The sequence below is a fragment of the Phocoena phocoena genome, chromosome 9 (genome assembly GCF_963924675.1).
Source record: "Phocoena phocoena chromosome 9, mPhoPho1.1, whole genome shotgun sequence".
Lineage (NCBI taxonomy): Eukaryota > Metazoa > Chordata > Mammalia > Artiodactyla > Phocoenidae > Phocoena > Phocoena phocoena.
The window spans coordinates 49,377,038-49,400,246 of NC_089227.1; the positions used below are offsets into that span (position 1 = coordinate 49,377,038).

Below are 23,209 nucleotides of genomic sequence, written 5' to 3' on the forward strand. Positions count from 1 at the left end.
TATTAATTTTGTTCCAAACTTTTCCTTTGGTTTCTCCTTAAATAATGTACTAGAAAAAGGAAAAGAGGTGCTGAGATATCTAAACTGGTACCATATCTAGAAAAAAAGAAATGTTGCCAAAACAAGATAAACTTTGTGGGGAAAAAAATCCCTTAAGCCCAGGAATTCCCTAAGTAAAATAAAATTAAAAAAAAAAAAAGGGCCTATAGACGTTTCATTATTATTATAATCATCTCTCTTGATTCATTTCCTTTGATGATATTAATAACAACCAGTGTAAGCACTTTCACATTTTCTCTAAACTTTATAGCAATCCTACAGGTAGATGTGTTACTACATTATGAAGCTTTTTGTTTTGTTTTCTTAACCTATCATTTTAAGTAGCAAACTGAGGCCTGGAGATGATAAAGTGACCTATTCACATTCTCGCCTTTGGTAAATGGCAGTCAAACTTTGAAGCGAGGTATCTGACTGCAAAGCCCATACTCCCAGAGGTAGTAGAGGAGTTGGGTAAAAATACCCATCTGGCCTAGTCTGGCCTAGAATCCTGGCTCAATGCCCCCCGTTTTCTACTTTCTCCTTTCTCTCTCTTCCTTTAAACCTCTTCCTCCCTCAACAATATTTCTAAAAGAATGAAAATCCTTCCACAGAATTTATCTTTCTTATTTTTTGCTATCTATATTTATGAGCTTCTTATGAGTTAAGATAAATATTAAACGTATGTCTTCTATACTACCAAAATCCTATGTTTAATCAAACTAAGATTTGTGCATTCCTCCACCCACACAATCACAGAAACCAAACACTTCAGAAATTAGAAGTTACCAGAATAACTTGATTGACTAGCTATATTAAACTGTATGTAATACAAAAAAACAGGTACAGTATAATTTATTTTGCCCATACTAAATACTGGTAGACTCATTTATTACTTTAAAAAGTATTTTGAATACTTAATCTTAGCTATTGTTCACGGATAATCACTTAAGATATATAATTACATGAAGTAATTTAAACATGCCTAGTTAATATAATTTCTCAAAGATTTTCTCTTTATGACTATACCATAAACATTTAAAGTTGTATTTTGCTTGCAAAGATGGTATTTAAAAACATCATTTTTTATGAAATTTTTATGTCCTGCTATCTATTTTCAGGAAGAAAAGTATCAGTATAATTATTAATTCTTAGAATCTAGTTTTATTAGTACAACTTGAAAATTAGCCAAAAAGACTTAATATTGAACATTAGCATTAATTTTATAGTAAATTTGGACAGACCAATGTCCTACCTAGTTTGCAACTCATTTTTTTTTTTAAAGTTCTTTCTTAATAACTTAGTCCTAAGGTCATCACCACATATTCCTGGAAACTTGTAATACCTATCACATAAGAAGTCCTTCGGCCCAGTTAATCCCCAAAGGTAATGGAGTTTTTACAGCAGCTGAATCACTTTCTCTGGTGAACATTTAACTATGGTCATCATGGTCCCCGAAATTCTAAAAGTATAGCTGTCCCTTTTCTTTCTCCTTACTCCAGAAATACGGCGTATTTATAGTTCAGTTTTTAAAATCAAATCAAAATAATTTCCTACCAGAAGCAGAAGTAGTATCTTCACTGTCATGCTTTTCATGCCATTCCATAGTTCTGTAATAGCTGAGCATAACCTCCCACAGTGCTTTGCACAGGTCAGCAAGGCATGGAATATAGCTGTCTGGTGTAACATGCTGAAGAAAATGACAAGAGCCAACTTTCAAATTATCGTGTTTAACACAAAGTTAATCAAAATGTTATGGTGTCAATCAAATGCACTCAAGAATTAGATAAGAAAATTTCTTCCACTGATATATCTAAAAAGAAAGTTCAATGGCAAGAAAATTTTGTTCAAGTAATTCCTATTTCAACCTGGCTTTTTAGTATTCTTTAGGAGTATCTGTCCATATACTATGAATCCACATACTACTGAATGGCAAGTGCTCTCATAACCAGGAGTGCAAACTTCCCCAAATATATTTTTTCAAAGCCATGTTCTTAGCATGAAATGCAGCTTTACACTCACCCTTGGACCCAAGTTACAACTTGCAAAAAGGTGGTCATAATTTACAAGTCAATCATTTTATTTATGTAAATTAAGTAACTTTGACAACCTGCAAATTCTGTAAATCACATGGATATAGATATTTCATATTTGACAAGAGCATTTTAAAATGTTTTATATAACATGGCTATGAAACAATATGTGGTCCAAAATCTTCTCCCTAAAGGAAATGCATGGATTTTTCTCCCTCTATCCTTTGTAAAAACTATCAGTTTCTCATTCTGCCCTTTTTTTCTGCAGGTAGAATAATGCCTCGATTCTATTTTGCAGGCTTTCTGTCTGCCACAGTGGAGCATCTGCTCCATCATTTGAGATTTCGTAGCATTTCTTCAATTTGTAATCAATCAACCACAACTGATCATGCTGATAAAACAGTGAAAGGCTAATAAGACTATGATGCAAGCCCTCCAAAATAAATAGCTAGTAGAAATAAGCTATATAGAAAGTATAGCTATGGTGTTATTGATGCTCAGGAAATCCCAGCTGGTAGTCGTCCTCTCTCTTTCAGAAAGTATTGTTTCTCTCCATAATGATTTCCCCCTCCTCTAAATTCCCCATTTACTAAAACACTCATTCATCAAGCAATTAATAAAAATACTAATTTGTATGACTCAGCAAGTATACTTTTGTGTAGGCATATCAAATCTCTGAAACTCAACTAAGAAGTAGTAAAATAAAGGTGCTGTTAACCGCTGGAGTCAGGCTGCCCAAGTGGGGCTTATGCCAAGAACAGTACAATGGTTCAATCTTACAGGATCTATTAACAATCTGTCACATTAATAGGTCTAAGAAGAAAAACAAAATGATTGTCCCCAAACATGCTGAAAACCCTTTTTCAGGGTTTGACAAAATTCAACAGCCATTCCTAATAATAACTCATGAGAAAATAAAAACAGATAAACACTTCCCTAAGATGAGGAAGCTTTAGTGCATATCCACTGTCGTCAGGAAGAAGACAAGAATGTCCACTATCTCCACTACTTTTTTTTTTTTTTTTTTTTTTTTTTGCGGTACGCAGTCCTCTCACCGCTGTGGCCTTTCCCGTTGTGGACCACAGGCTCCGGACGCACAGGCCCAGCGGCCATGGCTCACAGGCCCAGCTGCTCCGCTGCATGTGGGATCTTCCCAGACCGGGGCACGAACCTGCATCCCCTTCATTGGCAGGCGGACTCTCAACCACTGCGCCACCAGGGAAGCCCTCCACGACTTTTTAACAATGTTCTTGAGGTACTAGCCGATGCAATTAGACTAGAGAAAATGATAAGACGCAAAAGAACAGGAAAAGAAGAAATAAAACTACTTCTATCTGTAAATGACATAATATACCTAGAATATAATTCCTAGAGAACGAATGATAAAACTCAAACAGTAAAAGAATTCAGCAAAGGGCTTCCCTGGTGGCGCAGTGGTTGAGAGTCCGCCTGCTGATGCAGGGGACACTGTTCGTGCCCCGGTCCGGGAGGATCCCACATGCTGTGGAGCGGCTAGGCCCGTGAGCCATGGCCGCTGAGCCTGCGCGTCCGGAGCGTGTGCGCCGCAACGGGAGAGGCCACAACAGTGAGAGGCCCGCATACCACAAAAAAAAATTCAGCAAGGTAGCAGGTTATAAAATTAACATATAAAAATAACAGAATTCATATACACAAATAATAACTATTTAGAAGATACAATGAATGAGAAAACACTTATAATAAAAAAGATAAAAATTTTAGGAATAAACTTAACAAAAAATGATCTAAAATTCTATGAAGAAAACTGAAAGACATGGGCTTCCATGGTGGCGCAGTGGTTGAGAGTCCGCGTGCCAATGCAGGGGACACGGGTTCGTGCCCCGGTCCAGGAAGATCCCACATGCCGCGGAGCGGCTGGGCCCGTGAGCCATGGCTGCTGAGCCTGTGCGTCCGGAGCCTGTGCTCCACAACGGGAGGGGCCGCAGCGGTGAGAGGCCCGCGTAACGCAAAAAAAAAAAGAAAACTGAAAGACATAAAGGTAGACTTGAACAAATAGAAAGACATCCCTCACTCTTGGTTAGGATGTCTCAACATCAGAGATGTCAGTTCTCCCTAAGTTAATTTATGAATTTACTGAGATACCAATAAAAACAATCCAGAAATAGATCTAGCCTCATATAAAAATATGGTATATGATAAAGATAGCATCTCATATCACTTAAGTGAAGACAGTCTTTTTCATTAATAGTGTTGGGACAACTGGAGGGTCAGTTGGAAAAGACTAAATTAGATCTACTCCTCACACCACCCACAGGAACAAACTCCAAATGGATAAGACAGCTGAACCTAAAAAATAAAACTATACTAGCACCCAAAGAAAACATGAGTTAATTCTTCTCTCACCTTGATATAGGTAAAGGCTTTGTAATTATGACTCAAAATTCAGTGGTAATAAAAGTAAAATTTGATAAATTTTACTACATAAAAAATTTTATAAATTTTGTTTAACAAAAAAACAACAGTAAATCAAATGATAAGCTTGAAAAAAGTATTCACAATACATGTCACAATAAAAAAAATCTCACATTTATAATGAACACTTAAAGATTTTGGGGGAAAAGACCAAAAATCCTATAGAAAAATGGGAAGAAGATATAAACACACTTAACAGAGATATAAAGATGGCCCTTAAATATTTGAAAACATATCCAACTTCACTCATAATAGGGCAAATGTAAATTAAAACTACAGTAAGAAACAAATTCTCACTCATCAGATCAGTGCAAATTTTAAAGCTGACCATTAACAAAGATTCTCCCCTTGACCAAACTCTAGCCGGCTCCCTGAGCCCTCTCCTTCAATAGTCCTCAATCTTGACCAACAAAGAATTGAACAAGACACTAATGTAGTTTCTAGCAGCTCACGGCCACAACCCTAGGACGACCCTAGCACCCCTTAAAGTGCTTGCCTGAGAAAAGTCAAGGCTGCCAAAAGAATATATTGTTTGTTCCAGCTAAAACCTGAAGATAGGGCCCATCTCCCAGTCTCTGAGGGAGAAGGTGGGAGCCTAACCCAGATGGGTTTCACATGAACCAAGCCCCCTTGTTTTTTGTAATTTTTCACTTCCTTGCTTCTTCTGAGCCCCTGGCTCATCCCCCTTCCTAGTCCCTCTTTCTCCCTTTACAATGCCCAGTGACCCCTGTACAAATGGAAGCTGAGTTCAGTTCACAATGGATTCTTTTCCCCATTACAACAGTATATTACTGATTGAAATCTGTCCGTACCACTTTAATTAGTGTCCAGTTTTGTTTATCTTTGATACCATATATACTCTGTTGGCAAGGCTGTGAACAAAAAAACAGGAACTCTCATTCACTGCTGGTGGGAACGCAAAACGATACAATCCTCTGGAAATGAATTTGACATTATCTAACAAAACCACACTGTCTAACAAAACTACATGTGTATTTTCCCTTTGACCCAGCAATCTCACTTCTAGGAATTTATCCTGAAGGTGTACTTCAAACAATGTAAAAATACGTATGCACAAGGTTATTCGTTGAAGGATTATCTGTAACTGCAAAATACTGGCATCTATCTAAATGTCCAAACACAGGAGATCAGCTGGATAAACTTCACACACACAAAAGAGCACTTTAGAACTGTGAAAAATAATGATAAGCAGACATATACATTTAAAAAATTTTTTAAATAAAAACTTTTCCCTTTCATATGATACATATACATGTGAGAAAGGAAAAGTTTTTTTTTTTAGGGAAAAGTTTTTATATATATATGTATGTCATAATAGAAAAAAATTTAATGATATATTTGCCTATCATCAAAAAAATAAACACAGTGAATATGAAGAAGAAAACACTGAAGTCAGTTACCTGTAAGAGGTGGCGTGGGGAATAAAAATGGAAGGAACACAGGAGGGAGTGAAACTTCTGAGTATACCGAATTGGCTATGGGTACCTATTTGCAGAAAAATTAGAATGGCTATCCAGATTTACACATGGCTTGCAGAGATCGACACAAATATTTCTGCATATTTATGCCATAATTTGGGGTAACTTTTTATGTCGACTTTCCCTGTTTACTATTATAATTACTACCTTTACAATGAACCAGTCTTGCTTTTTTCCTTGGTTTATTTTTACCACATCATTACAACTGACATAGCTCTCATACCACACACATGTAATGAAAACCGATAATGATGCACAAGGTCAGGAAAAAGCTAAAAGCAGAGGACAAAGAAAAGCAAAAATCACAAAAACATTCTGGGCTGCAACTCAAAAATCATTCACCGGAATAAAGGTACTATTCTACAAACTTTCATAAACTCAACTTTGCATAAATTTGTGTTTATATTATGCAAATAAAGTTAATCTAATTATATCCCAACCTATCTTTCTGACAGATAAAAGGAAGGCAGTATTAGTCTTATTGTTCCCAAAGAAAAATTATAACTATACAAATAATTGTGCTATAGCCCACCAATTAACTTTTATAATACTTGCCACAGTTTAACAAACCAGAAAATTGAATTGGAACTACTACCTTCTATTCTCCACCCAACCACTGTCTAGCTATATCATTTGCCTATTTATTCAAGGAAAAGGAGGTTCTTTACTGTGTTACCTCTTGACTATTTACTAAACTTTAATGGGTTTGGATGAGATTATACACACAGAAATGTTTATAGGAAATTTTTTTCAGAAAACGTTGAAATTATATAATGAAATTATACCAAGCTTTTTCTCACCAAACTTACTCAAGTGTAAATAATTCACAAATCTAGCTAGGCCAATGCCCACGTCTAAAAGTCTCCCAAACTTATCTTCAAATATGTTCATATGTACAAACATAAGACTATGATGTACTGAGCAAGATGATTCTTACCTAAATTTATATTCTAAAATAGAAACAAATGTATAGATTCATTACACTAAATACACAGAAAGTAAATAGTTTATGAAAAAAGGCAAGGTGGGATAGATATATAAATATAGTTTTTAATAGATTTAAGCCAAAATGTGTTCATCTCTGTACTTGAAGACTATGCTGACAAAGAGTCATTTCATGCAAATCAAAACTACAATGAGATATCATCTCACACCAGTCAGAATGGCCATCCTCAAAAAATCTAGAAACAATAAATGCTGAAGAGGGTGTGGAGAAAAGGCAACACTCTTGCACTGCTGGTGGGAATGTGAATTGGTACAGCCACTATGCAGAACAGTATGGAGGTTCCTTAAAAAACTACAAATAGAACTACCATATGACCCAGCAATCCACTACTGGGCATATACCCTGAGAAAACCATAATTCAAAAAGAGTCATGTACCACAATGTTCATTGCAGCTCTATTTACAATAGCCCGGAGATGGAAACAACCTAAGTGCCCATCATCAGATGAATGGATAAAGAAGATGTGGCACATATATACAATGGAATATTACTCAGCCATAAAAAGAAATGAAATTGAGCTATTTGTAATGAGGTAGATAGACCTAGAGTCTGTCATACAGAGTGAAGTAAGTCAGAAAGAGAAAAACAAATACTGTATGCTAACACATATATATGGAATTTAAGAAAAACAAAATGTCATGAAGAACCCTAGGGGTAAGACAGGAATAAAGACACAGACCTACTAGAGAATGGACTTGAGGATATGGGGAGGGGGAAGGGTAAGCTGTGACAAAGCAAGAGAGAGGCATGGACATATATACACTACCAAACGTAAGGTAGATAGCTAGTGGGAAGCCGCCGCATAGTACAGGGAATATCAGCTCGGTGCTTTGTGACTGCCTGGAGGGGTGGGATAGGGAGGGTGGGAGGGAGGGAGACACGAGATGGAAGAGATATGGGAACATATGTATATGTATAACTGATTCACTTTGTTATAAAGCAGAAACTAACACACCTTTGTAAAGCAATTATACTCCAATAAAGATGTAAAAAAAAAAAGTCATTTCATTTTAAAGTTGGACTCCAGAAACCACTTTCCCCTATACTGTGCAATCAACTAGTATCAATTCTCAAAGCAACAAATGCTTCTGATGCCTTTAATACCTTATCACTAAAATCATTCATAACTAGTGCTCTCTCGTTAATTTATAAAAATCACCTCCAAATTTCAAATAGAGAAACTTATTACACAGACATGTGTGAACCATAACTATAACAAGACAGATTCAAACAAACCAACAAATAAGCAAATAATTGTATAAGTAGTCAAAAAATAAAAGGCAGGCCAAGAAGAGAATCTGAGTTTCTGAATTACAACTTCCACTTAGACATCAATCCTCTTCACACCAGCAGAGCATAACAGAAAGAGAACGAGACAAGAAATTGGAAGCCCTGCATCCCAGCCAGCACCAATTCTACAACTTACCAGTCACATGCCCTTAGATAGTAAACCACTCTGGGTATCTTAGGTTCACCTTTAATGAAACAGTGTTAGAGATTCCTGGATCTGCTACCTCTTCATTGGTTTAATCCATTCCCTTATTACTAGATACCTAACACTGTAACTCAGTTTGAGTCCCAATTAACAGGTGATTCATTTAGTATAAAACCAGGAATACCAAGGCAGAGGAGTGCCATATAGCAATTCCAGTTGAGTGTTCTTACCACATAGCAATGATAGCAACGAAAGCCTTGAATTAAGCAATTTAGAAAATATTCACACAGTGAGACACCCCAAAGAACTAAATAGCATGTCTTAAAATTTTTTTAAGAATATATGGGAAATAGAGGGCTTCCCTGGTGGCCCAGTGGTTGGGAGTCCACCTGCCGATGCAGGGGACACGGGTTCGTGCCCCGGTCCGGGAAGATCCCACATGCGGCGGAGCGGCTGCGCCTGGGGACCATGGCCGCTGGGCCCGCGCGTCCGGAGCCTGTTGCTCCGCGGCGGGAGAGGCCACAGCAGTGAGAGGCCTGCATACCGCAAAAAAAAAAAAAAAGAATATATGGGAAATAGAAATTTACTTATCAAACATTTCTCTGTGTTCCAGAGCTATTTTCCATTTCCATTCTAAAGCTAGTAGTACCAATTTATTCAGGAAAGGTTGAGAGGTGAAAAGAAAAGAGGAAAAAGGTGTAGTATTTCAGAACTATCAAAAATCATGCAGAAAAGAAGGAATATTTTAAGTAACCTAGTTTTTTTTTTTTTGTAACTCACAACCTCCATACAGATAACATACATGTCTAGTAACCAGTGATCACAGGTAACAAATATCCTGGGGGGTCAGGATTTAGAGAAGATTCACAAATCCAGATGTTACAATGCAAAAAGCTCAACACAGCATTACAACTAACCTTCACTATTCAAACATCAAAAGTCACTCCTTAATCAAATCTTGATGAACACTTTCACAGAATCCACAGATCTGATTTCCAATCTCATCACTATCAGTTAAGAGTAAAACTTTGTACCTCCCATCTCTACTATTAACCATCCCAACCAACCTACCTGGTCAAAATTAAAATTATGAAGTTAGCTTGTTAAAACCAGCAACATCTCAGCCTTAATTATAAATAATAAATTTAATAAGAATCTAGAGGCCATTTTCACAGAACAGTGTAAATCCAGAAATGAATATATGCAGTCTTTTCAAACCTGAAGCACACAATGAAAAAAATGTCACCTTTTGAAAGTTGCTTCGGTGCAAAGTGGTAAATATGGAAAAAAGAGGCCGCTAAATTTAGCCTTTTAGTTCATATTAATTTACTTTTATACCCATCAGAAACCTCTATTACCAATTACCTCCAAAAATTTCAGGAAGATGATTTTTTTATATCAAAACATCAAAATAAAAATTCTTAGGAGTATCCTTAAAGTATTATTATGCTCTTGTTTCACTTTGATTTTCACTCTAATCACATCCTGACAAACATAAAGGGAGCAGATGTTTGCCATCCTCTCAGAGATTTAAAACTCGTAGTGCTGCCATCCCCACGCCCATCCAAACACACACACACACACACACACACACACTCACTAATAGATGGATTTCAAAGAAAACAACAAAGGCTTATCAGCATCTTTAGATGAATGCTATTAGCACAGCGAGCTCACATCACCAGAAGCTGCTGGAAAGGACTACTGTTTAGCTGGGAGGTTTCTGGAAATATGTTGCAGGTCAAAACAGCACTAGGCCCAGGGAGCTAAAAATATCTCTGGGAAGGCTGAACTCTGGACCTAAATAAGTGGCTGGGCCAAGCAATTACAAGATCTCTCCAACCTCTAATTACTTCTGTAAGGACCAAGCTGTACAAAATATGAATAGCTTAGGTACTTTCTAATCACTGGAAATCAGAGTGGTGCTCGGTATAGTGAACTGGATGGCACATATTTGGGCATGGGTCCCAACTCTGTGACTTACTTGGTCATGACTCCAGCATTTCACTTCATATATCTAATGCCAAGGGATAAAGCAAATAACCTAGAGTCTCTCTGAAGCTTTAAAAACTATGACTCTCCATAGGTAAAACATGCATATGCTATAGCAAAACTTTCCTTATACTAAACTAGATTCATTCATAATTTAAAAACATGAAGTCCGAGCCACAACAATCAGAGAAGAAAAAGAAATAAAAGGAATCCAAGTCAGAAAACAAGAAGTAAACTGTCACTGTTTGCAGATGACATGATACTATACATAAAAAAGTCATAAAGATGCCACCAGAAAACTACTGGTGCTGATCAATGAATTTGGTAAAGCTGTAGGATACAAAATTAATGCATGAAATCTCTTGCATTCTTACACACTAACAACGAAAGATCAGAAAGAGAAATTAAGGAAACAATTCCACTTTTCAGTGCAACAAAAAGAATAAAATACCTAGGAATAAACCTACCTAAGGAGGCAAAAGACTTGTATGCAGAAAACAAGTAAGACAATGTAAGATCATGATGAAAGAAATCAAAGATGACACAAAGATGGAGAGATAAACCATGTTCTTAGACTGGAAGAATCAATATTGTGAAAATGACTAAAACACCCAAAGCAAGCTACAGATTCAATGCAATCCCTACCAAATTACCAATGGCACTTTTCACAGAATTAGAACAAAAATTTTTTTAATTTTTATGGAAACACAAAAGACCCTGAAGAGCCAAAGCAATTTTGAGAAAGAAAAACAGAACTGGAGGAATCAGGCTGCCTGACTCCAGACTAAACTACAAAGCTACAGTAATCAAGACAGTATGTATGGTACTGGCACAAAAACAGAAATATAGATCAATGAAACAGGATAGAAAGCCCAGAGATAAACCCACACACCTATGGTCAACTAACCTAAGACAAAAGAGGCAAGGATATACAATGGAGAAAAGACAGTCTCTTCAATAAGTGGTGCTGGGAAAACTGGACAGCTACATGTAAAAGAATGAAATCAGAACACTTCCTAACACCATACACAAAAATAATCTCAAAATGGATTAGAGACCTAAATGTAAGGCCAGACACTATAAAACTCTTAGAGGAAAACATAGGCAGAACACTCTATGACATAAATCACAGCAAGATCCTTTTTGACCTCCTAGAGAAATGGAATTAAAAACAAAACTAAACAAATGGGACCTAATGAAACTTCAAAGCTTTTGCACAGCAAAGGAAACCATAAACAAGACGAAAAGACAACCCTCAAAATGGGAGAAAATATTTGCAAACAAACCAACAGACAAAGGATTAATCTCCAAAATATATAAACAGCTCATGCAGCTCAATATTTAAAAAACAAACAACCCAATCCAAAAATGGGCAGAAGACCTAAATAGACATTTCTCCAAAGAAGACCAACAGATGGCCAAGAAGCACATGAAAAGCTGCTCAACATCACTAATTATTAGAGAAATGCAAATCAAAACTACAATGAGGTATCACCTCAAACCAGTCAGAATGGCCATCATCAAAAAATCTACAAACACCAAATGCTGGAGAGGGTGTGGAGAAAAGGGAACCCTCTTGCACTGTTGGTGGGAATGTAAATTGATACAGCCACTGTGGAGAACAGTATGGAGGTTCTTTAAAAAACTAAAAATAGAACTACCATACAACACAGCAATCCCACTCCTGGGCATATACCCAGAGAAAACTGTAATTCCAAAAGATACACGTACCCCATGTTCACTGCAGCACTATTTACAATAGCCAGGACATGGAAGCAACCTAAATGTCCAACAACAGAGGAATGGATAAAGAAGATGTGGTACGTATATACATTGGAATATTACTCAGCCATAAAAAGGAACAAAATTGTGCTATTTGCAGAGACATGGATAGACCTAGAGTCTGTCATACAGAGTTAAGTCAGTCAGAAAGAGAAAAACAAATACTGTATACTAACGCATATATGTGGAATCTAGAAAAATGGTACAGATGAACCTATTTGCAAAGCTGAAATGGAGACACAGACGTAGAGAACAAATGTATGGACACCAAGGGGGGATGTGGGGAGTGGGATGAACTGGGAGATTGGGACTGACATATATACACTACTATGTATAAAATAGATAACTAATGAGAACAGACTGTATAGCACAGGGAACTCTACTCAGTGCTCTGTGGTGACCTTAATGGGAAGGAAATCCAAAAAAGAGGGGATATATGTATACATATAGCTGATTCACTTTGCTGTACAGCAGAAACTAACACAACATTGTAAAAAACAAAACAAAACAAAAAACACAACAACACAAACATCTTGGTGAAAAAAGTCATTCTCATCTCCCAGGCATTTTATCATTAATACTAAATATGTATTTACACATGAAGACATATGTAATATGTATGGTATGAACGATGCCAACTTGGAACTAAGTAACTAACACCCTCTAAATTGTGAAATACACAGAAGGGGGCTCCTTTACTACCATCCTCAGTTTTGTCTAATTGCTGCTAAATGGCCTTAATCAAATGGAAAGCTTAATACTATAAAACAAGCAAAGCTTGTGTTATCAGAATATATAATTTATCTTTCAAAGTTTCAAGTAATAAAATGCTGTAAAACCCTATGCTAAGATTATCACCAAAAATGGGTAGTATTTAAATGTAAAAAGACCAATTAAGAATATGGTTTCTTGGCAGGTTTTGAGAATGGCTTTTACCAGTAAATTATTTTGTTTCTGCTGGTAGCTGTGTACCACGTCTTAAAAATAGGTTGGCTCTTTAACATTTACCCCCATCCTACACACACACACACACACACACACACACATAAAATCACCCAGCAGTCTAAGTTACATTGATAGTTTTAAGGGTTCATAGACTTGGGCATCACATCTGAGCCACTTACAAGTGACTAGAAAACCCCTTCACTTCCAGCCAAGAGAGGGAAAGCTGGTTACTCAGATAACATCAGCCCAAAGCATGTTCTCCATAGGCACTCATTAGTTCCAGCGTATGGCAGAAACCACCAAATCATCATACTTGGTTGAATCCAGTTAAACCAAGCCAGACAACCTACTGTTCCTTTCACTTGCCCTATGCTCTTCTTTCATGCCATTGCTCAGGATATTTCCTCTGTATCCCTGTACTCAGCCACATACATCATGCTTCTTGAAATCCAAAACCAACTCAAAACTTGAAGGCTCCTCTTTTGCCTCCTTAAACCCTTAAAGAACTGTGTTGATCCCATTGACACTACTGTATATGTTGTTTGAACTTTTCTTATTCTACCTCTGATCATAATTAATATGACCTTACTAGGTTTCAAACTCTTTATAACCATATTTACCCTTGCTGAGCTGAACCCATTACTTGACTGATTAACAAAAGCTGGGTAATGACAAGGGAAACTGGTTTACACTAAGTCAGAGCACTAAGAAAGTGGAATCTTGCATCTTCTACCAGCATCCATGAAACAGTAACAGGCTAGCTTGTTAATCTGCAAGTAGGATAAAATTTCAGACCCTTCACAGTTCTTGACAATCCAAAGAGTAAATGGCAGGGAAAAAGGAAGAGACGGATAAACTTTCCTTATCTTTTGATCATTAAGTTTTGAATATTTAAAATTACCAAAACTTATTTTTTATTTTACCTTAAATATTTAGAAACCAATATATAACTCTCATATTTAAAAAATATATATAACTCATATAAAAAATTAGCTGGGTGCTACTATATAAGTGATAAGAATGTGACATCTGAATTCTTAGAGTATGTTAAAACTGATCTGATAAAGCAATCAAGTAAATAGCATTATTCCTCCAACTGAAAATGTTTCTCTAGTAAGAAAGGAAAGGTCCACTCACCTATCCAACCATATCAACCAAATTAACCTCAACAATCAATTAAATGTCCCTGTTTAATTTCCTTCACATGCTAAATATGCTTGAGTGACAAGCTACATAAATTAGTATTGATATGCTACCTTCTGGTATCTGACAATTAAGCTATTAAACATAAAATAATCAGCATTCATGTGCACAGGAAAAAGGATAAAAGCAGACACTACTGATGAGGAGCATAAGTTGAAACACACTTTCTAGAGGGCAATTTTGGAAATATAAACCAAAGCCTTTGGCAATGCAATTTTATTTTTCATTATTTATCCTAAAGAAATAATTAATGATGTGTGCAAAGATTTAGCTTTAACAATATTTACTACAGGGCTTCCCTGATGGTGCAGTGGTTGAGAGTCCGCCTGCCGATGCAGGGGACACGGGTTTGTGCCCCGGTCCGGGAAGATCCCACATGCCGCGGAGCGGCTGGGCCCATGAGCCATGGCCACTGAGCCTGCACGTCCGGAGCCTGTGCTCCGCAACGGGAGAGGCCACAACAGTGAGAGGCCCGTGTACCGCAAAAAAAAAAAAAAAAATTTTACTACAGTGTTATTTATATTATTTCCAACTTTTGTCATTATGAACATCAAAGAATAAGAAACTGGTTAATTAATCCACAGGATCTCTTACAATGAAGTACTATCAAGCCACTAAAAGGTATGTGCATAGCATATTTACTGAAATGAAAAATTGTTTATAAAGCAGCAAGTGGAAAAAAATGTTCTAAATCTCTGTGTACAGCATAATCCTACTTTAAAAAGCTATTTGCTTATATACACATTAAAAGAACCAGCTCTGCATACAGAAATATTATTTTTTATTTTCTTCCTTTGCTTATCTGTATTTTCCTACAATCAGTGTTTTAGGTGTATAATTTAAAATACATGTATTTTAAGAGTAAATAGATTAATTAATGATTGCTGAATTTGAGCGACTACTTATATAATCAGTATTCTAACTCCATAAAGACTGTGAGTGATATAAAAACATATAAAGGACTAGTTTAAGAAGTCAGAAAACAGAAAAAGGATAAGGAGGCAGTTAATTCTACAGAAAACCCAAAACAAGATGGTTACTACAAATGAACATTACATTTAGCACTGAAATTCCTGGCAGCTTATCATCATAGAGAGTCTGTATACTCTCATGCTATTTGATAAGAGAAAATATATTAATCCTTCACAACAGAAAGTGCCCTGAGAATTTAAGAACAGAAATAGCTTTTTGTCTCAAAAGAGGAAATTTCTCTAGGCTCTTATATGAACATCAAAATAAACTATACCTTCAACAGAGATCTTACTAAAAATATTTATTGACCCTCAAACTGCCACTGAATTACAATTCAATATCAAGAGGTAGTATTTATAAGCATCAAAAATCTAAAAACTAGAAGAATGGAACATTTGATGAGCCTTTAGTTGGTCTTTCTATGATGTATGCATGTAAAAAACCTGTAAAAGTACATGGCATGGAGAAAGTGCTCAATGTTGGTTTTCTTTCCCTCTCACTTAATCAAATCCGAAAATTGATTAAGTCAACACTGCACAAGTTAGAGACGAAGAGGTCAATCCAATATATTTAAGAAACATTTACTAAACACCTCCAATGTGCCAAAAGGAGAAAATACATATTGAAATTATTTCAGAAAGCTTTTTCTAAAAGAAACATTACATTTTCCCCCAAAGTATTATTACATTATCAAGTTCATTTCAAAAACAGAACTCAGGGGCTTCCCTCGTGGCGCAGTGGTTGAGAATCCGCCTGCCGATGCAGGGGGCATGGGTTCGTGCCCCGGGCCAGGAGGATCCTGCGCGCCGCAGAGCGGCTGGGCCCATGGGCCATGGCCACTGAGCCTGCGCGTCCAGGGCCTGTGCTCCGCGATGGGAGAGGCCACAGCAGTGAGAGGCCCGCATGCCGCAAAAAAAAAAAACCAGAACTCAAAACTCATTAAAAGCATTTCGAAATGAACAGCTGAAAAATGGTTGAGAACACTGCAGCCAGCTTAGTCAGCTCTATTATCATAAAATTAATCAACAGTATCCTAATTAACATCTTGAAATAAGCTCCCAAGGGAAACCCATCAGCCTGCCAAAAAAAAAATGTTAAAAAAACATTTTTTTAAAAAAACTGATGCATACTTCATAAACTTTCAAAAAACCTACAAAATGTTTCTCTACGAGGTCACTAAATAAAGAGCTTCCACTTGGTGTCTTTAAATCTCTCCACAAACTGGTGTGAACATGTAGGGTACATCAATGTATTGATAAACGCAATCACAAAGAGGCTTTTTAATCAGATAAAATAACCACTATGCCCCTTTACATTGGCCCTTGCCAGAAATGAGATTTAATTCTCATTTGAAACTTTTGCTTCTAAGGAGTAGTCCTTTACTTGTGCTTCAAGATAATGTACGTATTTTTTAAAAGAGCCTAAATTACTGATCTAAAAACTCCAAGAAAAAACAGGAAACTAGACAAAGATAAACTATAAAAAGAAAAATTGTGCCTTTAATTAAATCACTTAGAAATTACAGTTTAGTAAAGAAAGTACATTCAGTTACAAAATGACTTCAAAAAGTTCAAAGTCAACTAAACTTTTAAACTTAGAGCAATGGTGACAGAACACAAATGGCAGACACTTCATAACGGGACAGTATGCTGCTGGCCTTAAGAACGCTGAAGTTCTCGGTTTACCAGAGAAAATAAAAAACAGAACACTAATTTTGCCCCAGGTTTCTTTGTAAAGGAATGTCCAAAAAGATGGGAAAAAAAGGGAGTTCAATTTCATTCTAGCCCATTTAGTAACAGACTGACATCTGTCAGTGGTTTAAAACAATACTGTGGGGCTTCCCTGGTGGCACAGTGGTTAAGAATCTGCCTGCCAGTGCAGGGGACATGGGTTCGAGCCCTGGTCCAGGAAGATCCCACATGCCACAGAGCAACTAAGCCCTTGTGCCTCAACTACTGAGCCTACGCTCTAGAGCCCGCGAGCCACAACTACTGAAGCCTGTGTGCCTAGAGCCCGTGCTCCGCAGCAAGAGAAGCCACCGCAACGTGAAGCCCGCACACCGCAACAAAGAGTAGGCCCCGCTCGCTGCAACTAGAATAAGCCCACGCACAGCAACAAAGACCCAACACAGCCAAAAATAAATTTATATTAAAAAACTTTATAAAATAATACTGTGAATAAGAACAAGCAGATGATTATCTCTTTTCATTTCCAATCTCTTTCCATTTAAAGGAAACAAAATGTTCCCCTGTTTACAGAAACACTATCCCTCTATCAACTCTGATCAGTATACTATTTCATTTATTTCAATCTTTTTTTATTTTAGCTTCTGTGATTATTACTCATAACCATTATCACTGTTTTCAAGTGCTCAGCAAACGGACAGAAAGGCTACTATAACCAGACCCTGTGCTGAGTAGAGGGGATCAACAGTAAGATCCGTTGCCACATTCCATAAGGCAGAGGGCCTGGTCTTTTCAAAAATGGGATGCCATGAAAAATATAAGAAGGGGAAGTGATTGTCTAAAATAAAAGACATGGACATATATACACACCAAATGTAAAATAGATAGCTAGTGGGAAGCAGCCGCATAGCACAGGTAGATCAGCTCTGTGCTTTGTGACCACCTAAAGGGGTGGGATAGGGAGGGTGGAAGGGAGACTCGAGAGGGAGGAGATATGGGGATATATGTATATGTATAGCTGATTCAGTTTGTTATACAGCAGAAACTAACACAGCATTGTGAAGCAATTTATACTCCAATAAAGATGTTAAAAAATAAAAAGAATAAAAGAATAAAAATAAAAGAGCTAAACTGATAAACTACCATATATAAAATAACAAGGTTCTACTGTACAGCACAGGGAACTATATTCAATAGCCTGTGATAAACCACAATGGGAAAAATACGAAAAAGAACATATATACGTATAACTGAATCACTTCTCTGTGCAGCAGAAATTTTAAATCAACTATACTTCAACACAAAATTTTAAATCACTTATTTCAATTTTTAACATTATATTTAAACTTTTATCTACGATTAAGGACTTCCTTCAAAATACTGCTACTATACAGAGAAAACCAACTGCCCAAATGCCTCGGCTCTTCCTTCTCACTTCCAAAATCTGCCAGTCAACACCATGCACATATATCCTGAGGGCTCTGTTGTTTCTTTCTTACCTGACACTCGGTTGCCACATGTGCTCCTACACCAGTATTTCATCAATAATTATTATCAGTTAATTTTAATTAGGGCAAAAATGATTCCCAATTGCCATATATTGAAAAATTAAGAATTGTACATCCTAATACAAGGCTCCTTCACAAATCACCTCACTTGCCTGAGTTATGCCATTCCAGATCCTTGATATGTGTTCTCACCAGGAAAACATATTTAAGTTTCCTTCCATCAGCTTATTGATTGAACATCTAAGGCTTCCTTCCATTTTTCCTCTACTGAGCTAACCACTTTAATTTACAGAACTCAGTTACTAAAAGTCCACATCTTTTCATCAAACTAAATAAATAAATCTGATATGAGATAATCTCTTCCTAATCTTACCTGGTTTAAATAGGTCAAATATAACTCAATACTATAAAACAAATTAAAACCTACTTAGGCTTATAAGAGATATTCACATCCCTGTCTGCCAGTAACAGCACTGACTTAAATACTTCCAAGAAGCCTGAGGTAATTTCTAAACGTCCTTAATTTTTTATCAGGAATAGTGCCAAAGAAAGTGGGCCACCTTAAAATGCATCATATTCTTCATCTCATTATTCAGCTCCTCTAAGTCTGTTCTTTCAACATTAAAGAACCTAACATACCTAATTCTGTTAATAAGTATCAAACAGAATTCATGCTTTACCAGGCTTCCTTTAAAAGCAAATAGCACCCCCATTCTCCTAGAGGTTCATCATTCTCTTTCCCTCACACTGCATCAATCCATCAGCAAGAACAATTCGAAAGGAGAACCCAACTCAGTTCACTTCGCACCTGTGGATTATATTACCTACAGACCTATGTATCTTTAAGAATGAAAAAGAAAAATTGGTTACAGATGCTGACAGAAGCAACATTTATACACATGAAAAGACTGATTGAAAGTATGTAAGGAAAATCAGCAAAGATGATTGCTTTAAAGCACCCTAGATGCTCACAGAAGAGAGTTAAGACCCTGAGACAGAGGGGTACAAGAAGCTATAAGAGGGGAGAGAGTCCATTTAGAAGCAACCGCACTCCACAGATCTGTACCATCTCATCAACCTTTACTCTTTATGTGACTGAATCTTCCAGTTTCTCTATGAGGAAAAGAATAATATGGGAGAAAAACTGTTTGCAAACATATCTTCAAATAGTAGGCTCTAAAATAAATGAAATATAAACTTAAAAACTAAAATAGATATGAACAATAATTAAGTTATGACATACCGTACAGAGATCCTTATATTGCAGCTTTTGGAATTTTGTATCTGTGTTTCCTGCACATAGTTCCACATAACCAAGAACAACTTGAAACACAGTATTATGAATGGCTTGGGTGAAGTGCATATGAAGTTGATCCATTGCTGTCTATGGAAAGAAAAAACATACAACATAATCTCATATTATTAAAATAAATTTCAACAGATTTTAAAAACACAGGAAAAAATCTTTACCAATTTTAGCTACAGCACGAATAACTATTATACACAGAATTATAAGTGTTGATTATTTGCAAATAAGCCTGCAAATAACCAGAACATCATACCACTAAAAATAAACCTGAATTATGAACACTGCTCTGTTGCTCTGTATTTATCACTGGTACCCATCCTACCTTTTCCCAAACATGTCATGCATAATCACACCTTTGGATGCCTTCTGCCATCATTCCTTTACATTGTTCAGGATACTCAATGGTCATCTTCTCCGAGAAGCCTTTCCTGACTATCCTATATAAATCAGTACTTTGCATCACTCTATCCACTTACACTAATTTATTTCTTTAATGTTGGTCCCCCTCACTAGAAAGTAAGATACATGAGGGCCTATATCCAGGTGCCTGGAGCAATGCACATAGTAGGTACCCATAAATATTTAATGAGTAAAAGAATTCATCTAATGGGGGAAATCAGAAGTTATAGTTGTATTTTCAAAGGTCTTTAAACATGTCCCTCGAAATTACCAAATGTCTTCCTTCTAGTATTTTTCCCTAGGTATAGCTTCAGATATAAAAACTAATAAAGTACAATAAATAACCAAACTTCTTTATTCTTATTATAAAATGTAAATAGAGTTTAAATAGTTTAGTAAAGTCTTCAATTTCCTTCTAAGACAAGAGACCATTTAAGGGAAGAAAACATTTACACCTATCATGTTTGGATGTTCTCTAGAAAAATGTATAATCCTATATTTGCAGAAGATATAATTAATTTTCAAACTGTGGCCTCTACTTCAAATTTTTCAAGGAAGCTCTTGAGAAGTAAGAGTATGTAAAGCCATGCATCATGGGAGCAGTGAGGACATTCTGAGGATAATAGAATCCTTTGAAAAATCTGATAAATGCAACGGACCTGTTTTACAACAAATGTACATAATGCAAAAAAGTTTACATACCACTTTGAGGGAGTCATGATGGCTCATCTAGGAACCATGAGGCTCCAAATTTAGAAGTTCTTATTTGGGACCAAGAGTTGAGGTAAAAAAGACTACAATTCTCTCCCACTGAATTATCTCATAATATCCTTTTAAAAAAACCTACATAGAATGGTGAAAATATTAAACTTGAGAAACACTTCATAGTTTAAAACAGACTTCTGTAATGGTTTTTTTTGTTTCTCTTTTTTTGTGGTACGCGGGCCTCTCACTGTTGTGGTCTCTCCCGTTGCGGAGCACAGGCTCCGGACGCGCAGGCTCAGCGGCCATGGCTCACAGGCCCAGCCACTCTGCGGCATGTGGGATCTTCCCGGACCGGGGCACGAACCCGCGTCCCCTGCATTGGCAGGCGGACTCTCAACCACTGCGCCACCAGGGAAGCCCCTGTAATGTTTTAATCACACTACACACACTCTGAGCCTATGAGATCATGTTATTATTGTTAATACAACATAAAAATTTACTTTGTTAAATGAAACTTTTTAAGCACTCTATATTAATAATAATATTCAAACTTAAGCAATCATGAAGATCAACAGATTCCTGATTAAGAAAAAAGAAAACATCCTTTCAAAACTAACCTGTGTTTTTCCAAGAAGTCGATAAGCTTGTTGAACCTTGGTATAATGGTTAATGTCAAAATTCTTGCAGATTTTGGACAGAGCAACATCCAACTGTTCCTGTATAATTAAAAGAGGAGGCAAGAGGTGGTTAAGGAATTATATTTTCAAGGTAGTAAGAAGAAAATATTAAGTAAAACTAATTTTTCACTTTTAACTAATATCTAAACACATTTACTATTACACTGGATTTAACAGTCAAAAACAAATTTAAATAAAAATATAAATAAATTATAATTCTTATTACCAGCTATACTCAAGTTTATTGAGATGTTATTAATATATGAGTTTTTAAGAAAACATGCCTAGTGTCTCAAGGGACACAAAATAATTATCATAGTCTCTAAAGGAATTTTAGTTTTAAATTTTACTTAACTATGTTTCCTCCAGCATCTGCTAAAATCTTACAATTATATGAACTGAGTTTGTAGGACTACTGAAAAATAAAACAATCCTTCTGTAAATCACTGAAAAGCAATGATAATTTTCAAGAAAACTACACTGACCTTAAAAGTACATACCTCAAGGTACTGCCCTTTCATATCTAAATGTACCAACTTTGTTTATGGGTTTCTATCTCAATGATTTCATTTTAAGATAAATATTATTCTGTACTTATACAGAAAATTATAAGAATGAAAGAAACTGAGCTTTGAAAGAAAGTCCTCATTAAAATTTTCACGTGATTATTTACTTAAGGGATTTTCAAAGCAGTTCTATTTATGTTTATCAAATAAACTGTCATTCTTACAATTAGGAAATAATTGCATTTATGATCAAAAACTACTTTCACAAAAGTCATTTGAAAGTCTACCCTCAACTTTTCTAAGTACTCTCATCAGGAAAACAAAAAAAGTATCAGAAGAAACCAAATAATTCTTATTAAGTTTGTTTAAATGAACACTCTGCTTTGCAAAGATTCTGAGGAAAGAGATGAACTCTGAATAAATGTAGGAGGAAAAGGCTTTATGCTCACAATGACATAGCTTTTCCTTTCCAGTTTCTACATATTTGATGAATTGTATGAGATATTATTATGAGGTTTAGAATTTAGGAGGGTTATCAGCAGCCAATAATCATTCTTAAATAAACTCACTAAACTAAAAAGGAGTAGCAGTTGATAATCAAAAAATAATTAATACATGGTTAAGTATTTTGCCTATAGTTTACATGAGAACACACCTATGACTAACAGTTTAGGGATCTTGCTGGATATGGTAATATTTTCAAATACTCTTTTCAGATCCCACAATTCCTAAAGTATTATTGAGAGTACAAGTAAATTACCATTAACTTGACCATGCACAGATATTCCAAATGAAAAACACAAAGTATAGTGATGTAGAAACACTGATAATAACATGAAAGTCAAAACATAAGATGCATCTATGCTATTCAAAAACCTCTGAAAAGAAAAAGTCATTTAACTTAATATATAATTCTTCTTACCTCAATTTGCTCTAAAGTATCTTGCAGCTTTGAATTCAGTTCACTATTAAATAAAACAGAAATAGGTGTGTCAATCTTTAAAAGAGACAAACTGAATAATTAAATGCACAGATCAATAGTATGAGCAGTAAGTTGTGCTGCTGA

At 36.1% G+C, this 23,209-nt stretch overlaps 1 protein-coding gene across 2 annotated transcripts in view; it reads right to left on the reverse strand.

The window, feature by feature from the left end:
* VPS50 (VPS50 subunit of EARP/GARPII complex) overlaps positions 1-23,209 on the reverse strand; it is a 140,129-nt gene that overhangs the window by 77,274 nt on the left and 39,646 nt on the right. For both annotated transcript variants that reach the window (XM_065883462.1, XM_065883463.1), the window contains 4 exons: positions 23,066-23,108; positions 21,578-21,676; positions 19,791-19,931; positions 1,594-1,726 (listed from right to left, as the gene is read on the reverse strand). In XM_065883462.1, the coding sequence (XP_065739534.1) occupies positions 1,594-1,726; positions 19,791-19,931; positions 21,578-21,676; positions 23,066-23,108 (416 nt within the window). The remainder of the gene's footprint in view (positions 1-1,593; positions 1,727-19,790; positions 19,932-21,577; positions 21,677-23,065; positions 23,109-23,209) is intronic.